We start from the raw sequence: 18,887 nt of genomic DNA, 5'->3' as shown, positions 1-18,887 counted from the left end.
AGTGCTCCATTAATACTGGCCATTGTTATTTAAACCAAATCAGATAACCCTAAATGTAAGGTCTGTTGGGCAGCTAAAAAAAGAATTCATTCATCAAATGCAGATCAAGCATCTGCCGTGTCCCAGGCACAGTGCTAGTTGCAGTCTTTCCCCTTAGAGCCACAGTTCTGTGTCACTCCTTAGAAGCCCTGTCCATGAACCCTGTAGCCTTCCAACAGGTGACGTGAAGACGCTCATACACTGAAGGATTTGTGAAGCCATCATTACATATTTTCATTTGCCTTTGTTTTCTACAATACTAGATACAAAATTCTTACTGTGAGTAAATATTTAGAGATTTCGTTCTCTACTGATTATGGCATATAAACACGAAGTCATATTAGGAATGAATTATGGAATGCTTATGCATGTTGTTAGCTGATTCAACAGGATTTTTAAAATTATTGACTACACAAATACCTCATTACAACCAATAAATAGGAAATAGCAGCATTCCTTAGAAGCATTTAGGTATACACCATAACTAAAATCAATGTTATTTTATGTAATTAACTGAGCCACCAGTCCATCACCACTTTGTTTTCTGTAACATCATAAATGTACAAAGAAGAAAGAGTGCAGAACCGGTAGTCTGTAGTTATACTTTTGGTCCTGCTGTAACATAACCTCAGTGAGTTCCAGTCCTTTTATTTCTGAATGGGATGAAATTATTTTTTCCAGCCCACATTATAGGGTTTTGGGGCTGATCACATATTAACTGATAAGGAAATATAAAATGTGTTCTCTCTCTTGCTCTCTCCCTCTCTCTCCCCTATCTCCTTTCCTCTCCTTTCTTTATACTCATACATACACTATTTATTTTTATTATCGTCACTGGATAAAATTTATCGACTGAGAAAATATGAAACCAAATTCATAGATTATTTTCCAATATATTGCTAATATATTTGTATGAAAACACTATCTATGGTACAGTGACCTTGGAATTCTCTAGACCAGATTTGAATCCCAGTTGTGTGTATCAGAAGGAACAGAATTCACTGCAGACCTAAATAAGGGACTATTTACCAAGAGGCTGGAAGGATCAAAAGAAGAGATAAGAGATACTATAGTATTCAGGAAGAGGGGCCACAGGCAAAAAGAATGCAGCTAATGGGGAAGAAATACCACAACTTCTCTCTCCTTTTTATCTCCTACTGGTGCCTGTAGTTGACCAAACCTAACTGGAAATCAGCAGAAAAGGGAGCCCAGGACATGAAATCTGCCTGGGTTAGCTTCTCGGGGCACAGAGAAGGACTGAGAACAGATCCAGACAGGGCAGTTGGAAAATAACCATAGGCGTGTTACTTAATCTCATTTAAAAATAGAGCTAATGATGAGCACTGGGTGTTGTATGGACACCAATTTGAAAATAAATTATATTTAATATATAAAAAAAGAAAAAAATAGAGCTAATGCCTGCCTCTCAGTTATTGTGAATATTCAGTGTCAAAGATATTTAATAAATGGTCATTCTTTTCACTCTTCTATTTCTTAAGGCATCTTTGAATGGTACTCAGCTGTCTATACATTCTTCTCTAAGCTTAGTTCTGCCTTCAGATCCTACCTTCCTACATCAATGAGGTTTCTCCAATATTCTCAGTACTTGGTGATGTCTGTCTGCCTTTGTCACTGTTTTTTGTCTGTTTTTTTACTGAACAGTCATTTATTAGCTACTTTTCTCTATAAATGCCTGTGTTGGTTCTGCTGCCTATTTGCTCTTGGATCCATTCCTGGCTCGTGTCCCTCTTGGCTACACATCACAGGGAACCACATTTCCCAGAGTCTGTTGCCTTCTGGCTGCTGGGTAGGTTTAGCTAATGGAAGACATTAGTGCAAGGTTGGAGAGCAGGAGGAGGAGAGAAGAAGAGGTGTTTCTCATTCTCTCTCTCTGCTTTCTCTATTGTTTCTGGCTGCAGCTGAGTCTCTCCTGTGACTCTAACTCCTCCTTAGATAGCCCCAGCAACCTCTGGGCTGCCTCCTCCATGGCTGGCTTGCAGACACTGGGAATATCATCTCCTATTGTTGTCCCTCTAGCCCAACAAGTGGTACTGGTTGCTAAACTCTGGTTGCCTCACTGATTCCTGTTTTGCTTCCTATCAGCTAGGTAACCAGTTTCCTATATTAAATTCACCCTGTTTGAAACACCTAGAGTGGTTTCAGGTTTTCTGGCTGGATCATGTCAAATATGATATCCCTACTTTTCCCCAAACAGACCAACTGTAAAACCTTTGAGGGTTTTACAGTTGGTCTGTTTGGGGAAAAATAGGGATATCATATTTGACATGATGTACCTACCTAATTATCTCAGCTACACATCAGCAGTGCTTAGACTAATAGAAGCCTCATGTTTAGCCAGGATTTGACCAGGAGAAACTCGGGAGGCTTTTAGTAAGTGTTCAGTTGATGGAGCTGAGTAGGTTACATAAGCCTGGTGTGCTCTGTGAGTGTTAGGATTCTCTCTCTTACCAGTACTTCTCGCTCTTTTTAAATTCTATTTTATTATTATTATTATTATTATTATTATTATTACCTACTAGTCTTTAGCTGTAATACTGGTGATCAGGTCTCAGATTACTGACATAACTTCTTCTGACGAAAAGTTGAGCAAATGCTATTTTAGAATAGGTATTTAAATCAACTTGACTCCAACTAGTTTGTGGGGAGAGATCATGATCTTAGTCCAAAGTCTGTCAGCCTACCCAGCTGAAGCACTGGGTCTCTGTCTTGTTCACTGGCATAACATTCAGGCATTTGCCCAAGTAGGAATCACTCGGGTTGTGTACTGTTTGAAGATCCTCTTTGGGAACTTAGATACCTAGTACTTTTAAAAAATGGTCTTGCAAGTACAATGACGAAGTACATTTTTTTAAGAAGTACATTTTTTTTTTGCATTTTAGAGATGACCTTGACAGGAAACTTCAGGCTATTGCTGTTTCAAAACTACTGAAAAGCAGCTCTAATCAAGTGATATTTCTGGGATATATCACTTCAGCACCTGGTTCCAGGGATTATACACAGCTCATTGAACACGGCAATGTGAAGGTAACATAATCTTAATAGGATTTCTGATTTCCTAACTAAAATGTTTCTTTTTCACGTTAAAAAAAACCCCAGTGCAATAATTTAATATGTATTCTGATTATATACTGCTGCGTAGAAAACCAAGAAACATAGGGGCTTTAAACAGCAGCAGTCCTCGGTTGCTCACAGATCTGCAGTTTGGATAGGGCTGGGGGGGCATAGTCTATCTGTGCTTCATACAGAGATGTGGCTCAACTGAGGACTGGAGGATCCACTTTGCAGATGACTCACAGGAGGCAAGTTGCTGTTGGCTCTTGACCAGGAGCCCAGTTCAGGCTTTGAGTGCAGGGTCCTGGTTTCTCTCCATGGGCTAACTTGGGCTTCCTCCCTGCAGATGGCTGGGTTCTCAGAGTGTGTTTCAAAGAGAACCAGGAAGAAGTTGTATTGCCTTGTATGACCTAGCCTTGAGTTACATAGTGTGACCTCTGCCATCATCAGAAGCCTGCTCACATTCAAGGAGGAGAAACAGAAATCCCATCATCTCCATGGGAGGAGAATCAAAGTCACATTATAAGAATACCATATGGAAAGTGGGTTATCGTAGCCATGTTTAGGAACTATAATCTGACACATTATGCAAGTTAATTATGATGTTGAGTGTAAAAGATAGAATGAAATATATAGAGAGGCTGGCTGATCAGCCATATAGGGCCTCACTAACTGAATTTAGTCCTTACCTGTTTGGGTCCAAAACCTGGATTTGTCAGTGTACCCAGATATAATCATGCTCTGGGGAACTGACACACAAATCAAATCCTTGAGACATACATACACTAGAATGCTAATAAATGCAGTGACTTATAATGAGAAATATAATTGTTATATTCCATTAAGTCCTGTGTAGATTTCTTGGTCCTTTACCTTTTGTTTTCAACTTCATCTTCTTGAGATATTTGCAGAGAAAAAAGCTTACCTATTTTACCAAGTGCTTGGAAAGACATGAGAAAGAGCATAGTATGAATAGGGTTTCTACTGTGGCTTAAATAGCAGAGAACTGTATTTCTTTTTTTTTAATTTTTATTTGTCTAAACATGTTTAAAATTTTTTTTGATGTTTATTTTTGAGAGAGAGAGAGAGTGAGAGAGAGAGATAAAAACGTGCACAAGCAGGGGAGGGGCAGAGAGAGAGGGAGACCCAGAATCCGAAGCAGGCTCCAGGCTCCCTGCTGTCAGCATAGAGACTGATGTGGGGCTCAAACTCACGAACTGTGAGATCATGACCTGAGCCGAAGTCAGATGCTTAACCAACTGAGCCACTCAGGCACCCCTTATTTATTTATTTTTTTAATATTTAAATTTATTTTTGAGAGAGAGAGAGACAAAGCCTGAGCAAGGGAGGGACAGAGAGAGAGAGAGAGAGACGCAGAATCTGAAGCAGGCTCCAGGCTCTGAGCTGTCAGCACAGAGCCTGATGCGAGGCTTGTACTCAACAACCGTGAGATCATGACCTGAGCTAAGGTCGGATGCTTAACTGACTGAGCCACCCAGGTGCCCCTTAAATTTTTTAAAAATATTTTTTACTACTGTATTTCTTTATGTAAAATTCTGGGCAGGTGATCCAGTCCTGGTGCACTCCATGGTTTCAGGAATGTGTTCCTTCTATCCTGTGGCATCACTTTACAAGGTTTCTATTCCCAAATTTGCCTCATGGTCCACGATGGCAGCATCCATGTTCTAGCTAGCAAGATAGAGGAAGGGATTAAGAAGGGGCTAAGAGTGCAAATTCCAGGAAACTGACTTCCAACACCGTACTTACATTTCATTGACTGGATGTATAAGAAGTCAGGAGGTACACTCTTAAATCTTGATGATACACCCAGCAGCTAAAAATACTACAAGCTGGGGAAAAAGACAGTCAGATATCGGGGAGATGAGTGAATCTCTGTGACAATGGATAAAGCAGGAAGTGGAGTCAAGATAGACCCATGATTTTGGCTTTGGTCAGAGGGTTTATGATGGTGACATTATTAAAGAGAATACTGAAGGAAGAAGAGCTTTGCAAAGATGATAATAAATTTAGCTCTAGGCTAACTCAAGGCATCTGTGGGATATTCATGGAGATGTCCAACAGGCAGCTGGATATATGGATTTGGAATTGAGGAGAACAGTCAGGACTAGAAAATAGATTAAGGAACTGCCACCATCTAGGTAATCGTGGAAGCCTTGGAAGTGGATGATACGGCTACTAAGTTAGAGAAGTGTAAAAGGAAGGCCAAAGAGAACCTCTGATAAAGTTGCATTTAATGTGACTATCAGGGTGCCTGGGTGGCTCAGTCGGTTAGGTGTCTGACTTCCGCTCAGGTCATGATCTTGCAGTCCCTGAGTTCGAGCCCCTTGTTGGGCTCTGTGCTGATAGCTCAGAACCTGGAGCCTGCTTCCGATTCTGTGTCTCCCTCTCTCTCTGCCCTTCCCCTGCTTGCATTCTGTCTCTCTCTCTCTCTCTTTCTCTAAAATAAATAAACACTGATGTAGCTATCATGGGGATGATGGTGAGAGAAGAGAAGGGAGATTATCAAAGATGTATTTATTTTGGGGAGTGCGCAAGTGGGGGAAGGGCAGAGAGAGGGGGACAGAGGATCCGAAGAGGGCTCTGCACTGACAAGCCCACAGCAGCAAGCCTGATGTGGGGCTTGAACTCACAAACTGCAAGATCATGACCCCAGCTCAACCGACTGAGCCACCCAGGTGCCCCAGGGAGATTATTTCAGAAGAGAGATTAAAGAGAGGTCAGAAGAAAAAAAGGAAATCCTGATACGTGTGGAGTCAGAGGCCGTATCGGTTACTTAGCACTGTGTAACAAACCACTTCAAACCTTCGTGGCTTAAAACAACAGTAGTTTAAGACTCCTTTGATTCTGTGGGTTTTCTGTTCTTGCCTGGGTTCACTCGTGTAGTCAGCTGGTGGCTGTGTCCTGGGTTCAAAGATGGTCCCATTCACATGCCTGGGGCTTTGGTGCTGGTCAATGGCTGGGCCTCTCTCTCCATGTGGTCTCACTAGCCCAACAGGTGCCTCATTTACCAGCTGTGTGACCTGGGGGCAAGCTATTTAAAATTTCCAGGCCTCCGTGGCCACATCTGTAAAGTGGTGAGAGTAATATCTGTTGTATCACAGGGTGGATATGAGGATGAAATATAAGATAATGTCTGCAGGGCCCTCAACCTTGTATGTAGGGGGCACTCAGGAAGTGGGAGCTCTGTATATGTATATGTACTATGTGCATCTGGCTGTACGCATAAAATCAGATAAGATAAACGTGTGAGTACATAGTCTATAAAGTATAAAAGAATGTTAGATGACCATATTGGGCAAGTCTAAGAAACAATTGCGTCCTAATAAGAGAAGGAAATTGTATAGTGTGTGTGTGTGTGTGTGTGTGTGTGTGTGTGTGTGTGTGTGTGTGTAAGGGATATGGATGATGTTAAGGAAGAGGCATTTTATTTGATTTTTATTTAATCCTCTGTTGGTTACCACTATCATGGTCAAAAGCTGTGTCAAGACTGGCAGTGAATTCTCATATAGCTTTTTCTATTAGGAAGTTTATTAATGCGGAGAGGAGTTTTAATCATAAATGCTTGGATGAACAGATTTTTCTCTTTAAGAAATGAGTATTTGAATTCTGCAGTCTTAAAATTTGACAGCATCTTTTTAAAAATCTAATAAAAAACATGACAGTTAAACATATTCATAGTTTATGGTTCCCAGTATATACAGCTGAATGACTAAATTTTTATTTCTTTCCAAGGCAAACCAAACAGTACTCTTTCAATTTTACTTGCTTTTTTCATCATTAACATTTTAAAGTTTAACTTTTAAACTGTAGTATAATTTTTTCCATGTATGCAAAGGCATGTAAATGGGTTGAGTGGGGCATATAAATAATAGTAAAGATTAACAAGCATCTATGTGTTCACCATTAAGCTTATGAAAAAAATGAAGAAATAGGTAATAAATGTGTTTTCTTTTAGTGATTTAAAAACATATTTTAAGTTAAATTTTAATAGTAAAATTGAGAAATGATCAAAAGTGACGTATATTTTTTATTGATAGGATTTTTAAAAAGAAGGAGATGGAAATTTGTTCAGTATAAAAGCTCCATATTTAGTTTCCCACCACATTACAGAAAAAGAATATGTTTATGTTCTGCTTCTCTGATGAAAAATAACACCGGTCTTAAGCTTTCAACATCTAAAAGACTCATGGTTACTCCCCAAATGTGTTTATTTCCAATGATTCAATTTAACAAACACAGATTGAGCTCCTGCCGAATGCCAGGCTTCGTGCTAAGTACCAGGGCGGCAACGTGATGAAGGGTCCCTCCGCTCAGGAAGGGGAGGGTGGAGACCTAGAAACAAATAACTGTCCAGAATGGTGTAGCTGGTGTGTATAAAGTACTGCAGGGCATGAACGATGAGGATGCGGTAAATTCTGCTTGGGATGAAGGACGTGGAAAGCCACAGGAAGCCAGTGTCTGTATTGCTGATTCACCTGCCTAACCCTCTCTGTAGACCACCTTCACCTTTGTGCCCCCAGCACCCAGTAGAGGGCCTCGATGGGCACCCAGTAGGTGCTCCAGGAATGTCTGTAGGGTGAATAAATAATTTGGACCTTGACAGATCATTAGGAGTGAGGCAGAGAAAACAGCATGCACAAAAGCATATTTATTACTGTCCTTCACACATTTCCTTGGCAATTCAGAATAGAGCACTGTTTTTTATGCTTTAAACATTCTCTTCTCTGTTCTTTATGTAGGATATTGACAGCACAGATCGAGACAGATGGTGTGAATATATTATGTATCGAGGGCTGATCAGGTGAGCATAGGTTTTTGACTGTTGTTGTTTTATTATCTCTTACGACTGCGATCTTTTGGGTCTATCCTGGAAGGAAAAAACTTTACAGACGTCATTTTGTGACTTTTTATGCACATTGATTTGGCTAGTTACACGGTTTAACCATTTTTTCAAGGCATGGTCTAATGATATAAGAAAGAATAAATGACAGAGTAAATTAAGCTTGATTGTATAAAAAGGATACTGTGTAAGTTATTAAGCATGAGAAACACATATTAACACATGTTAGGAATGCTCCCAGTTTTGACTGTATGCATGGTGGGAACATCAAGGACCATGGAATAAGTTGAATTCCAGCTTTGCCAAGTTCTAATCATGTAATTTGGGATAGGTTGACTCACTTGTTGGAATCACTACTATATTGTGGTGAGATCTCTAGGTAAGTTATATTTTTAAAAAAATCACCCCATATCAAAAAGTGAATACTATCCACATATGCATATATTAGGGTATGTATATTCCAAAATAATATACTTGAAGGATCTTAAAATTCAAATATGTAACTTTGTACATCCGTTTTGAAAGTAGTATTTCCTTTATTTATTTATTTTTTTTTTTTTTAATTTTTTTTCAACGTTTATTTATTTTTGGGACAGAGAGAGAGAGAGCGTGAACAGGGGAGGGGCAGAGAGAGAGGGAGACACAGAATCGGAAACAGGCTCCAGGCTCTGAGCCATCAGCCCAGAGCCTGACGCGGGGCTCGAACTCCCGGACCGCGAGATCGTGACCTGGCTGAAGTCGGACGCTCAACCGACTGCGCCACCCAGGCGCCCCAGTAGTATTTCCTTTAAAGAAGCTGAAGCAGTTTTAATACCAAAAAAGGGACTAGTCATTTATTCTTGGATTCACTCATTTATTCAACAAGTATTTGTTAAATGCCTGTTACGTGCCAGGCATTGTTCTAAGCAGTGAGGCTGTCATGGGAGCCAAACAGAACCGTTGACTACCGTGCAGCTTACATTCCAGTGGAAGGAGACGGAAGGTAAGCACCTGAGAAAGAGAAGGGCAGGTGGTGGCAAATGTGACGCGAAGATGAGTGAGGCCAGGTAAGAAGGATGGGGATGGAGCGTGCAGGCTGAGGGGTGGCTGTGGTGTGATCTTTAGGGTGGGCAGCAGCCTGGAAGACACGAGGAAGGTCACCTGCGTTTATCCTGTGACGAGCACTGCCAGCAAAGGGAAGAGCAGGCACAAAAGTTTGAGTGGTGTTGGTTGCCAACGGTGAGGAGGCCAGCGTGGCTAGAATAGAGAGAGATGGGAGGTGACATGAGAGAGGTAAGTGGGGACAGATCCTGTGGACAGCGGATCGATTCACAGGTCCCTCCACTTACAGGGTTCTTCAGTGGAGGGAACATGCTGGAGACAGTCCCCGAAGCTCACAGCTCTCTCCTGCTAGTACACAATCTGTTTGGAGATATTTGGCCCGAGGCCCCTAACTACCCTCCTTGGGAAAGTGCTGGGAACTCTGGTGTGGGCTTCTATGAATGGGCCTCTCTGGGCCTTTGACCCTCCTCCGCACAGAGCACGTCATCACCCAGAGGTGTCCTGGCATTGGCTACCTGGTGAAGTTAGGGGCGATGTTGAACTGATCACCCCTAAGGAACATTCTAAGATCTGTGGTCCACATTTATGAAAGAAAACAGTTGCCTTGTAGGGGTGATACGGAATCACAGGGTCAGCTTCTCTCCCGTTGGAGACATGGCTTGTTCAGTGATGAGTCATAGTCTGGTGAAAGCAAACCATTATGTCCAACTGTTCTTCACCTTATTTGTCATTCAACAAGTATTGGTGGAACATAATGTATGCAGAACACCAGGGGTATAAGTAGTAAATAAGACAGAGAAAGATCTGTACCCTGGCAGGAGAAAGAAACACAATAATTCCATGATGTTGTATTTTAGGAAGTGATGAGTGTGGCGGGGAAACATTGAGCAGGGTAAAGAGCATCCAGAGTATGGAGGTGGGGTGCCATTATAAGTAGGGGTTGGGTAGGTCTTACTGAGAAGGTGACATTGGAGCTAAGATTTAAAGCAGTGGACCATGTGGCTATCTGAGAGAAGACCCCTCCAGGGACTAGCTAGTGTAAAAGCCCAAAGACAGAGTGCCAGATGTATCTAAAGAAAAGTGAGGCTAGTGGGGCTGGAGTGTGTGTAGCTAAATGGAGGTGGGAGAAGACGTAAGGGGAGTATATGGGCAGGGAGGAAGGCAGCAGGTCACAAGTTCTGTGGACTCTAAGAACTTTGGCCCTGACTTAATATAATGGTGACCTTTATTAGGTCCTGAGCAATTCTACGGGTTCATATGCTTACTGGGGTGAGACAAGGAGATGCTTGAGATGTCAGGATCATTCTGGTTACACTAATAACTCAGAAACTCCAAGAGGCCCAGAACATGCCCACATGGCTGCAGGACAGACAGGTTGACTATTATTTTGGGGTTTCCAAAGGGTTAAGGTGGGGGAGGGAGATGCTAAAGTATTAGTTTTGTAACATGTATATCAGATTGAAAACATTGTTTCTGTTTACATTCATATCAAAGTGGTTGTTTTCATGGGAATTTCTAGAAAACAGTTTATGATATAGACCGAAATAGGTATAAATTGAAGTTGTAATATTGTTAGTTGCCAAGGAAAAGTGCTGTTTATAATACCAGTGCCCATAATAGCTAATCATTTGGCTATGTATACTTGTGGCCCAAGACCTTTATCACCTTTCCTTGGAAGAGTTAGGGAGCAGATTTTTATATATAAATATTTACACATATATGCCAAATATAGCTGGGTGGCTTAAACAACAGAAATGTATTTTCTCACTGTTCTGGAGACAGAGAGAGTGGGCACACGTGCTGTGTGGTGTCTCTTCTTAAAAGAATGAGAGTCCTATTGGATCAAGGTCCCACCCCCTGTGACCTCATTTAACTTAACTACTTCCTTTGAAACCCCATCTCCATATAGGGCTATATTGGGGATTACAGTTTGACATATGAATTCAGGGGATGATACAAACATTTAGTCTATAACAGATGGAAATGTAACAGAACTAAAACCAAAAAAGTCCTAAAATGTATATGAAACCACAAAAGACCCTAAATAGCCAAAGCAGTTTTGAAAAAGAAACACAAAGCTGGAGGCATCACAGTTCCAGACTTCAAGTTATATTACAAAGCTGTAGTGATCAAAACAATATGGTCCTGGCACAAAAACACATAGATCGATGGAACACAACAGGATATCCAGAAACGAACCCGCAACTCTATATGGTCAGTTGATCTTCAACAACACAGGAAAGAATATCCATTGGGAAACAGACAGCCTCTTCAACAAATGGTGTTGAGAAACCTGGACAGTGACATGCACAAGAATGAAACTGGGCCACTTTCTTATACCATACACAAAAATAAATTCAAAATGGATGAAAGACCTAAATATGAAACCTGAAACAATAAAAATCCTAGAAGAGAGCACAGGCAGGAATTTATCTGACTTTGGCCATAGCAACATTTTTCTAGATTTGTGTCCTGAGGCAAGGGAAATAAAAGAAAAATAAAAAGCTTCTGCACAGCAAAGGAAACAATCAACAAAACTAAAAGCAACCTGCTGAATGGGAGAAGATATAGAACATACTTGCAAACGACTTATCTGATAAAGGGTTAGTATCCAAAACATTATATAAAGAACTTATAAAACTCAATACCCCAAAGACAAATAATCCAACTAAAAATGGGCAGAAGAAATGAACAGACATTTCTCCAAAGAAGACATCCAGATGGCCAACAGACACATGAAAAGACACTCAGTATCACTCATGAACAGGGAAATGCAAATCAAAACTACAATGATCACCTCACACCTATCAGAATGGCTAAAAGAAAAAACACAAGAAATAACAAGTATTGGCAAGAATATAGACAAAAAGGAACCCTTTTGCACTGTTGGTGGGAATGCAGACTGGTTTCCAGCCACTCTGAAAACAGTATGGAGACTCCTCAAAAAGTTAAAAGTGTAAGTACCCTACAATCCAGTAATCATATTTACCTAAAAAATACAAAACACTAATTCAAAGGGATACATGCATCCCTATATTTACGGCAGCATTATTTATAATAGCCAAATTATGAAAGCAGCCCAAGTGTCCATTGATAGATGAATGGATAAAGAAGTGGTGTATATGCACAACGGAATAATATTCGTCCATAAAAAGAATGAAATTTGCCATTTGCAATGATGTGGATGGAGCTAGAGGGTCGAGAAAGACAAATACCATATGATTTCACTCCTATGTGGAATTTAAGAAACAAATAAAAAACAAGCAAAGAAAAAAGAGAGAAAGGCAGTCCCAGAAACAGACTCTTAATTATCGAGAACAAACTGATGGTCACCAGAGGGGAAGTGGCTGGGGGAGGGGGGATGGGCTAGACAGGTGATGGCGATTAAGGAGGGCACTTGTCATGATGAGCCTTGGCTGATGTATGTAAGTGTTGAACCCCTAGATCGTACACCTGAAACTAATATTACACTGTATGTTAACCATCCTGGATTTTAAAATTTAAAAATACCCAAATTAATGAAGTGAGGGATTACTGTTTTTCAGTTTCTGTCCATAAGACCAATTCTGTAAACGTTATCTCAATCATCTGCACTCAGTCAAGCACTTAATAAAAACTTATGGACAATGAGAAATCCCTTGTTTTAGTAGATGATTTGGTTGTCAGGTTCCTTATCTTCAAGGACTTTTAGAAGGACCTTGAAGGCAGTGTCCATGAAAGGAGTTAGAACGTTGATCTTAGATATTTGAGCAATAAAAAACCCTAGATTCACTGGACAGAGTGACCTAGAATTACAGGGTACCGCACGGATTTGGGACCTGAGCTTAGTAAACACGTCAGCCTGTCAGACAGCTTCCACCCCATTCCGATGCTGCCGTGGCTCTCCTTTTACCCTTCGTGGTGCGCAGACTTGCTGCCTCTACTTGTCTCAGCTCTGGGTTCCTGTCTCTATTTTGTACGTAGGTACGGGTTTTGTTTTAAATGTTTCTCCTATTACTAGTCTGGCTCAAGCCCCCACCAGCATTCACCGAAATTATTGCAGTGGCCTCCTACCTGGTCTCCCTTCTTCCACCCTTTCCCTGGAGTCTATCCTCTACACAGTAGCCACTGCATTTCTGCACAGAATGCCTTGGATTGCCATCTCACTGTCGGAAAAATATCTGAAGTCTTTCCAGTGGTCTGTAAGGAAAGTTGTATCGTCTACTATCCCCAGCACCCGTCCAAACTCACCCCCAAGGTGTTTGCCCTTATGCACTCCACTCTGGTCATTGTGGAACTGGCCCTCAAAAAAGCCAGGCACATTCTCCTTCGGGTTGTTTGCATTTGCTCCGCCTTTTCCCTAGAGCGCCCATCCTCCAGTATCTGTACGGGCTTGCTCCTTTACTTCATTCAAACTTTTGCTCAAATGGCACTCGATCAGAGCAATATGCTGTGAGCATTTACTCTAAGATAGCAGCCTCTGCCACTGAGCATTCCCTGTCCTCTTTACTCTGCTTAGTCCCCTAGGGGACTTCGGCCTTTTCACCACCTGATAGAGTGTACACATACATATTTAATCTGTCCTCCTCAGCTAGAACGAAAGCTCTATGAAGGCAAGGGCCTTGTTTTGTTCACTGTTTATCCCCAATACCTGGAACAATGCCTGTATGTAGTAGGGACTCGATACATATTTGTTCATCGAATAAGTGAATAACTGAAGCTGATAGGTATTTTTTAGAGAGACCAGATATAAATAAAATAAAATAAAATAAAATAAAATAAAATAAAATAAAATAAAATAAAATAAAAATGAATTCTTGGTTGCTTATGGTTTCCATCTGGGCTTCTCTGTAACTATTTGGATAATACCTATAAAATGCTTTGATTTCCTGAAGAACTGACAGCTCTAAGCAAAAACAGGATGTGCAGTTTTTTTCAGACATACAAAATCTTCTCTATTAGACTTGTAAATGTGGATGAAAATATGCATGTGATATTTGAATTTTAAAGGTAAGAAAGAATTTAGGCATATGCTGCTGTCATTGTGGAGAACTCCTTTTCTCGATGCAAAATATAATCATGTGATAGGCAATTTGTAGAGACAGAATATTCATTAGTGTATGTTTAGTTAATTAAGCCTGGGTGCATGTTCCTTATTCATTTATATAGTAAAAGCAATGTTTTGATAAATATTTGGAGTAATAAATCAAGCTAATTGTAGTGATGTACAGAGTAGAGTTATAAATGGGAAACTGGCTTAATAATGCAGGTATTATCTATTAGATCTCATCAGATTTCTATTTGGTGATAAAACCTTTGCAAACCATTTCTATTTCTGCCACAGATTGGGCTATGCAAGAATCTCCCGTGCTGAACTGAGTGACTCTGAAATTCAGATGGCCAAATTTAGGATCCCTGATGACCCCATTAATTATAGAGACAACCAGAAAGTAGTCACAGACCAGAGGGCAGTTCCTAAGGAAATTCATTTCAATCCTAGGTGAGTGAATTCTTTCATGTTGTTGACTACAGTTGAGGCACCACATCCCCTTTACAGACCTAAATACTATCTCACAATGAGCTCCAAATTATGTATGGTTCTAGAGGTTCATTCAGGTAAGGGATCTCATGGTAAAAAAGATACTGTCCCACTTGGGTTGAAGTTATGGTCCCTGATTTCTGGGACAGAGAAACATGTTATGGTCTCAGGCTCAGGTGAAAAAGATCACATTGGCATCCTCTTCATCACCATCACCATCAACACCATCACAACAGCGAATCTGTGAGTGTTCTGTGTCCCAGGCCCTGTTCTAGGTGCTTTGGGTATTACCTCAACTAATCGTCATTGGGTTGGTACTCTTGTTGTCCTCATTTTATAGGTAAGTTCAGGCTGAGGAACATGAAGTAACTTCATTAGGGTACATAGCTAGTGAGTGACAGAGCTAACAACTGGGGAGGAAGCCTGTTAGCATCGTTAGGTTGCTCAGATTCTCAGCTCTGGCTGCATGTGCCACTCACGTGGAGAGCCCCACCCAGACCGACTCAGCAGGACCTCTTGGTGGTGTCGGCTTTGAGTTTTACAAAATCGTTCCGTTATTCAGACGTACAATTAAGACTGAGCCTGCGGAGAGTGGATAATTCGTTTTCACCACAGAGATTCTAGCATGCGAAATATATTGGATTCTGTTTAGTTCTGAATAGAGGTTATCTGAGAAATCTATTTGCAGCAAACTATGTGCTTTGGAGTATGTGCTCTTTTTTCTTCCTATGACTAGATAATGAGAAGAAATGTTTGCATAAAACCAAAGCCAGAACATATCTATATATGTTATTATTATTTGATATATATACTACTTTTACCAGCTAGTCATTATGGAAACTTCTCAGACTTCATTTTTTTTGCCTGGGTGGGGGGGTGTGGTGTTGGTGATGGAATTTATCCATATTCTTTTTCTTCCTTGTCTCTCCTTACAACAAGAAAAAACTGTACCGAAGTATAGGGAACACATGTAAGAAGAGCTACAGTCAAGTCTTTTTTATTTTTTATTTATTTATTTATTTTTTTTAAGAGAGAGAGTGAGGGGCAAGGATAGAGGGAGAGAGAGAGAGAATCCCAAGCAGGCTCCACACCCAGTGCAAAGCCCAACGTGGGGCTCGATCTCACGACCATGAGATCATGACCCGAGCGGAAATCAAAAGTTGTATTCTCAACTGACTGAGCCACCTGGGCGCTCCATACAACCAAGTCTTGATTGCTTGCATTACTGTTTGATCTCATCCCTAGTGTGTGGAATGCGCTCATGAACAGCATGGGCTCTGGGGTCAAGCTACCCGGTTCCAATCCTCACTTTTGTCAGAAACAGCTGGGTAACTACAGGCAAGTTGGCTAATCCCTCTAAGCCTCAAGTTTCTCACCTGCAAAACGGGAAAAATCGTAGCACCTATCTCCTAAGGTTATTTGAGGTCTGACCGACACCTAGAGCTCTTAGAATAGTGCATGGTGATACATGTGGGTTTTTTCCTGTTCATACATTTGTGCTGACCGTGTGCTCTTGGCACATTTCGATAAAATTGTTTAGAAAAAAAAATAGTGCATGGTGAGTGCTTATTAGGCAGTAGATACAATAGCAACAGTAATATTTATAGTAGTCGCGGTAGAAGTGAAATAGAAAGTTTTCTTCCTTTTGTCAACTGAGGTGGCTTCTTATATGGAAGCTAGAAAATCTAGGAAGGAAAAAGGTCTCCCTGTTTCCTTATTCTCATATATCAGGAGTGTGGAGAAGTCCAAAGAAAATATTTTTAGCTAATCACAACTGCAGACTGATCCAAACCACCTGTGAAGGGAACTAGATCTGTTTTCGCACTCAGTTTAATTATGAAAATAACAGAAGTATAAGTAGAAAGCGTGTCTTAATTTAAAAATTCCATATATATATATATATGAAGATGTATTAAATAAAGTCAACGAATACTGAGTTCACCAAAAATCCCATTCTTTAAGTCAACAAGTACTCATTGCCAGGCCTGAGGCCAGGCCTGGTGCTAGATACTGAGGACAAAATGGTGAATAAGACCAAATTTTTGTCCTATGGAGCTTATGTTCTACTGGGGAGACGAGCAATTCAGAGGTTATCACTGGTAATAGTTTTGGTACATCTCTGCTTTTTATGTGCATATATGTCTATATATCACACAATTATCCCAACTTTATAAATGTATGAATCATATATGTATATGTGCATATGTCTGTATAGACGTTTTATGTATTAACCTGATTTTTTTCATCCAAACACTATATGATGAGCTTCCTTCCATAACAATATATTCTTCTGAAAATATTTGTAAATGCTTCCATAATATTCCATTATATGGATGTACCAAATATAGCTAACCAAATGAGTTGTTTTTGCTCATTTATTCTTTTCATTATTATAAGAAGTCTTCTGGGGACTCCTAATTATAACTTTGGGTGCATCCTTGATTACTTCCTTAGGACTCAGTTCTAGTCATCGCAGATCAGAGGTGCTATTTTAATGTTCCTTATTATTGTTTTGAGATGACAAATTAAACAGACCTCCTATCTCCTGTATTATGAAGGTTATTTGGATGCTGTGATTGCTGATGAAGAAAAGGAAGTCAGTGGCTTCATTTGCTCATGTCTTAGGTTCCTTTCTAGTGCCTTTTATATTTCATCATACCAACAAGAGCTATAGAATTAATTATTCATCAGTAAAGTAAGCTGTTCTTCTGTAGCATCTGTAGAAGACTAAGAAGTTGAAATTGCAAGTAGATTGCACGTGCATTAATGTAACACGAATAACATTTCAGGTTTCATGATCCCCTCATCCATAAAATGGATATTTTGCAAACTGAACACTAGAGAGAAAATCCAGGCTTATTTTCCGCCAATGTTATCAGCTAATAATTCTTAAACGGTTGTGCTTTTGGAATGATTCATATACATGGAAAGAGGACTTCAAAGGTTAAAATTTTAGTCTGCCTTTCCCATATGCATGAATCCTTTTTTATGTCTTCATTTACTGATTTGTAAATTGATCACATCTCTCTTGGTTTTATGATAGGTAAGTAAAACCAAAGTAGATTATGGTTGAAATTTTATATAAGAATGTACCTTCATGAATGGTTTTTACATGTCAATTACATGTCTTTTTGTTTGTTTGTTTTGTTTGTTTTTGTTTTTTAGATTTGGATCCTATAAAGAAGGACACCATTATGAGAACGATCACCATTTTCATATGAGTACTCCCAAATACTTTTTATGACCTATTTAAAACAGGATGCATTGACTGAGCAAGTCTGTGGAAAACAAAAGTGTATAAGAAGAGAGATGCATGAAAATGGGAAACTACACACAAAGAACCTCAGTTTTGAAAAAATATGGTATTTATGCAGTGGGAAATTCTATCAATTTATTTAAATATCTTACTAAATAAAAGCAATTCTCCAAATTGCTTTTCTTAAATTTCTGATAAAATATAGAATGTGGGGTAATATAAGAAAGTTTTACTACTAGAGACAAAAGAATAAAAAAATGCCTTACCTTTTTAATGCTTAAAATAGAAAAATTGATTTACTGATGAGCTAGAAGGACTACTTACAAACATTAAATCCAGACTTATTTTCCTCCTGGGACAAAGCAAGGAAAAAAATGTTTAACGATTAAGTCTAATTGTTAGAAGAATAATGTGTCCATATAACTGTTGTTGACTCATCAGGAGAAGCATGCCCATCACCATTCTTCCTGGAGCTATGATAGAATCATCTGTCTTTTCTCTCATGGCTGTACATGACACACTGTGGTGTTATCTCCAGTCAGGCCCCGGCTGTCAAGGAGCACACCTCAGCACACAGGTCCCACAGAATGCATTTTCTTCCCTAGAACCAAGCAGGTAGGTGATGGAGAGAATTCAGCCCAACAGCACCATCTCTGTGGGGAATAGTAATTTAAATGTTCATGGGGGCACATTTCATCTTAGGACTGGAAAGGGCCCTAAATCTTGTTTTATCTTTTGGGATAGAGATCAAAAAATATGAGAGAGAAATTCAGAGGTTTTATGTCACAATCTAAGGGGCTTCCTTACATCTATTTAGTAAACATGTACTGAGCACACTGCCATATTCAAAATATTATGTCCCTCGGGTTTTAAAATATATCTACATGATACTTTCAGGGATCACGTCAATAGTTTATTACTAGAGCAGTTTTTCTGAATGTGTAGAATACCCAAGAATTTTTTTTTTTAAGGATGCATTTGAACTTAAATGACCATCAACTTAATTTAGACTGCTATATACTTAGGATGCTATATATGAACCTCATGGTAACACAAACCCAAAACCAGTGACATAGACACAAAAAATAAAGAGAAAGAAA

At 39.8% G+C, this 18,887-nt stretch overlaps 1 protein-coding gene across 3 annotated transcripts in view; it reads left to right on the top strand.

Annotated features, from left to right (window-relative positions):
* The window catches only part of CWH43 (cell wall biogenesis 43 C-terminal homolog), a 58,037-nt gene extending 40,074 nt beyond the window's left edge, over nt 1-17,963 (top strand). For 2 of the 3 annotated variants that reach the window (XM_040483991.1, XM_040483999.1), the window contains exons 13-16: nt 2,940-3,084; nt 7,872-7,933; nt 14,337-14,492; nt 17,697-17,963. In XM_040483991.1, coding sequence (XP_040339925.1) covers nt 2,940-3,084; nt 7,872-7,933; nt 14,337-14,492; nt 17,697-17,775 — 442 coding nt within the window. In that variant the 3' untranslated portion in view covers nt 17,776-17,963. Of the gene's footprint in view, nt 1-2,939; nt 3,085-7,871; nt 7,934-8,865; nt 8,955-14,336; nt 14,493-17,696 lie in introns of those variants that run through there. The other variant, XR_005793170.1, reaches the window with a different exon arrangement.
* The last annotated feature ends 924 nt before the right edge of the window (nt 17,964-18,887 follow it).

Source organism: Herpailurus yagouaroundi, unplaced genomic scaffold, assembly GCF_014898765.1.
Source record: "Herpailurus yagouaroundi ecotype Mexico unplaced genomic scaffold, PumYag 28, whole genome shotgun sequence".
Lineage (NCBI taxonomy): Eukaryota > Metazoa > Chordata > Mammalia > Carnivora > Felidae > Herpailurus > Herpailurus yagouaroundi.
This window is presented reverse-complemented; position numbering and strand designations above follow the sequence as displayed.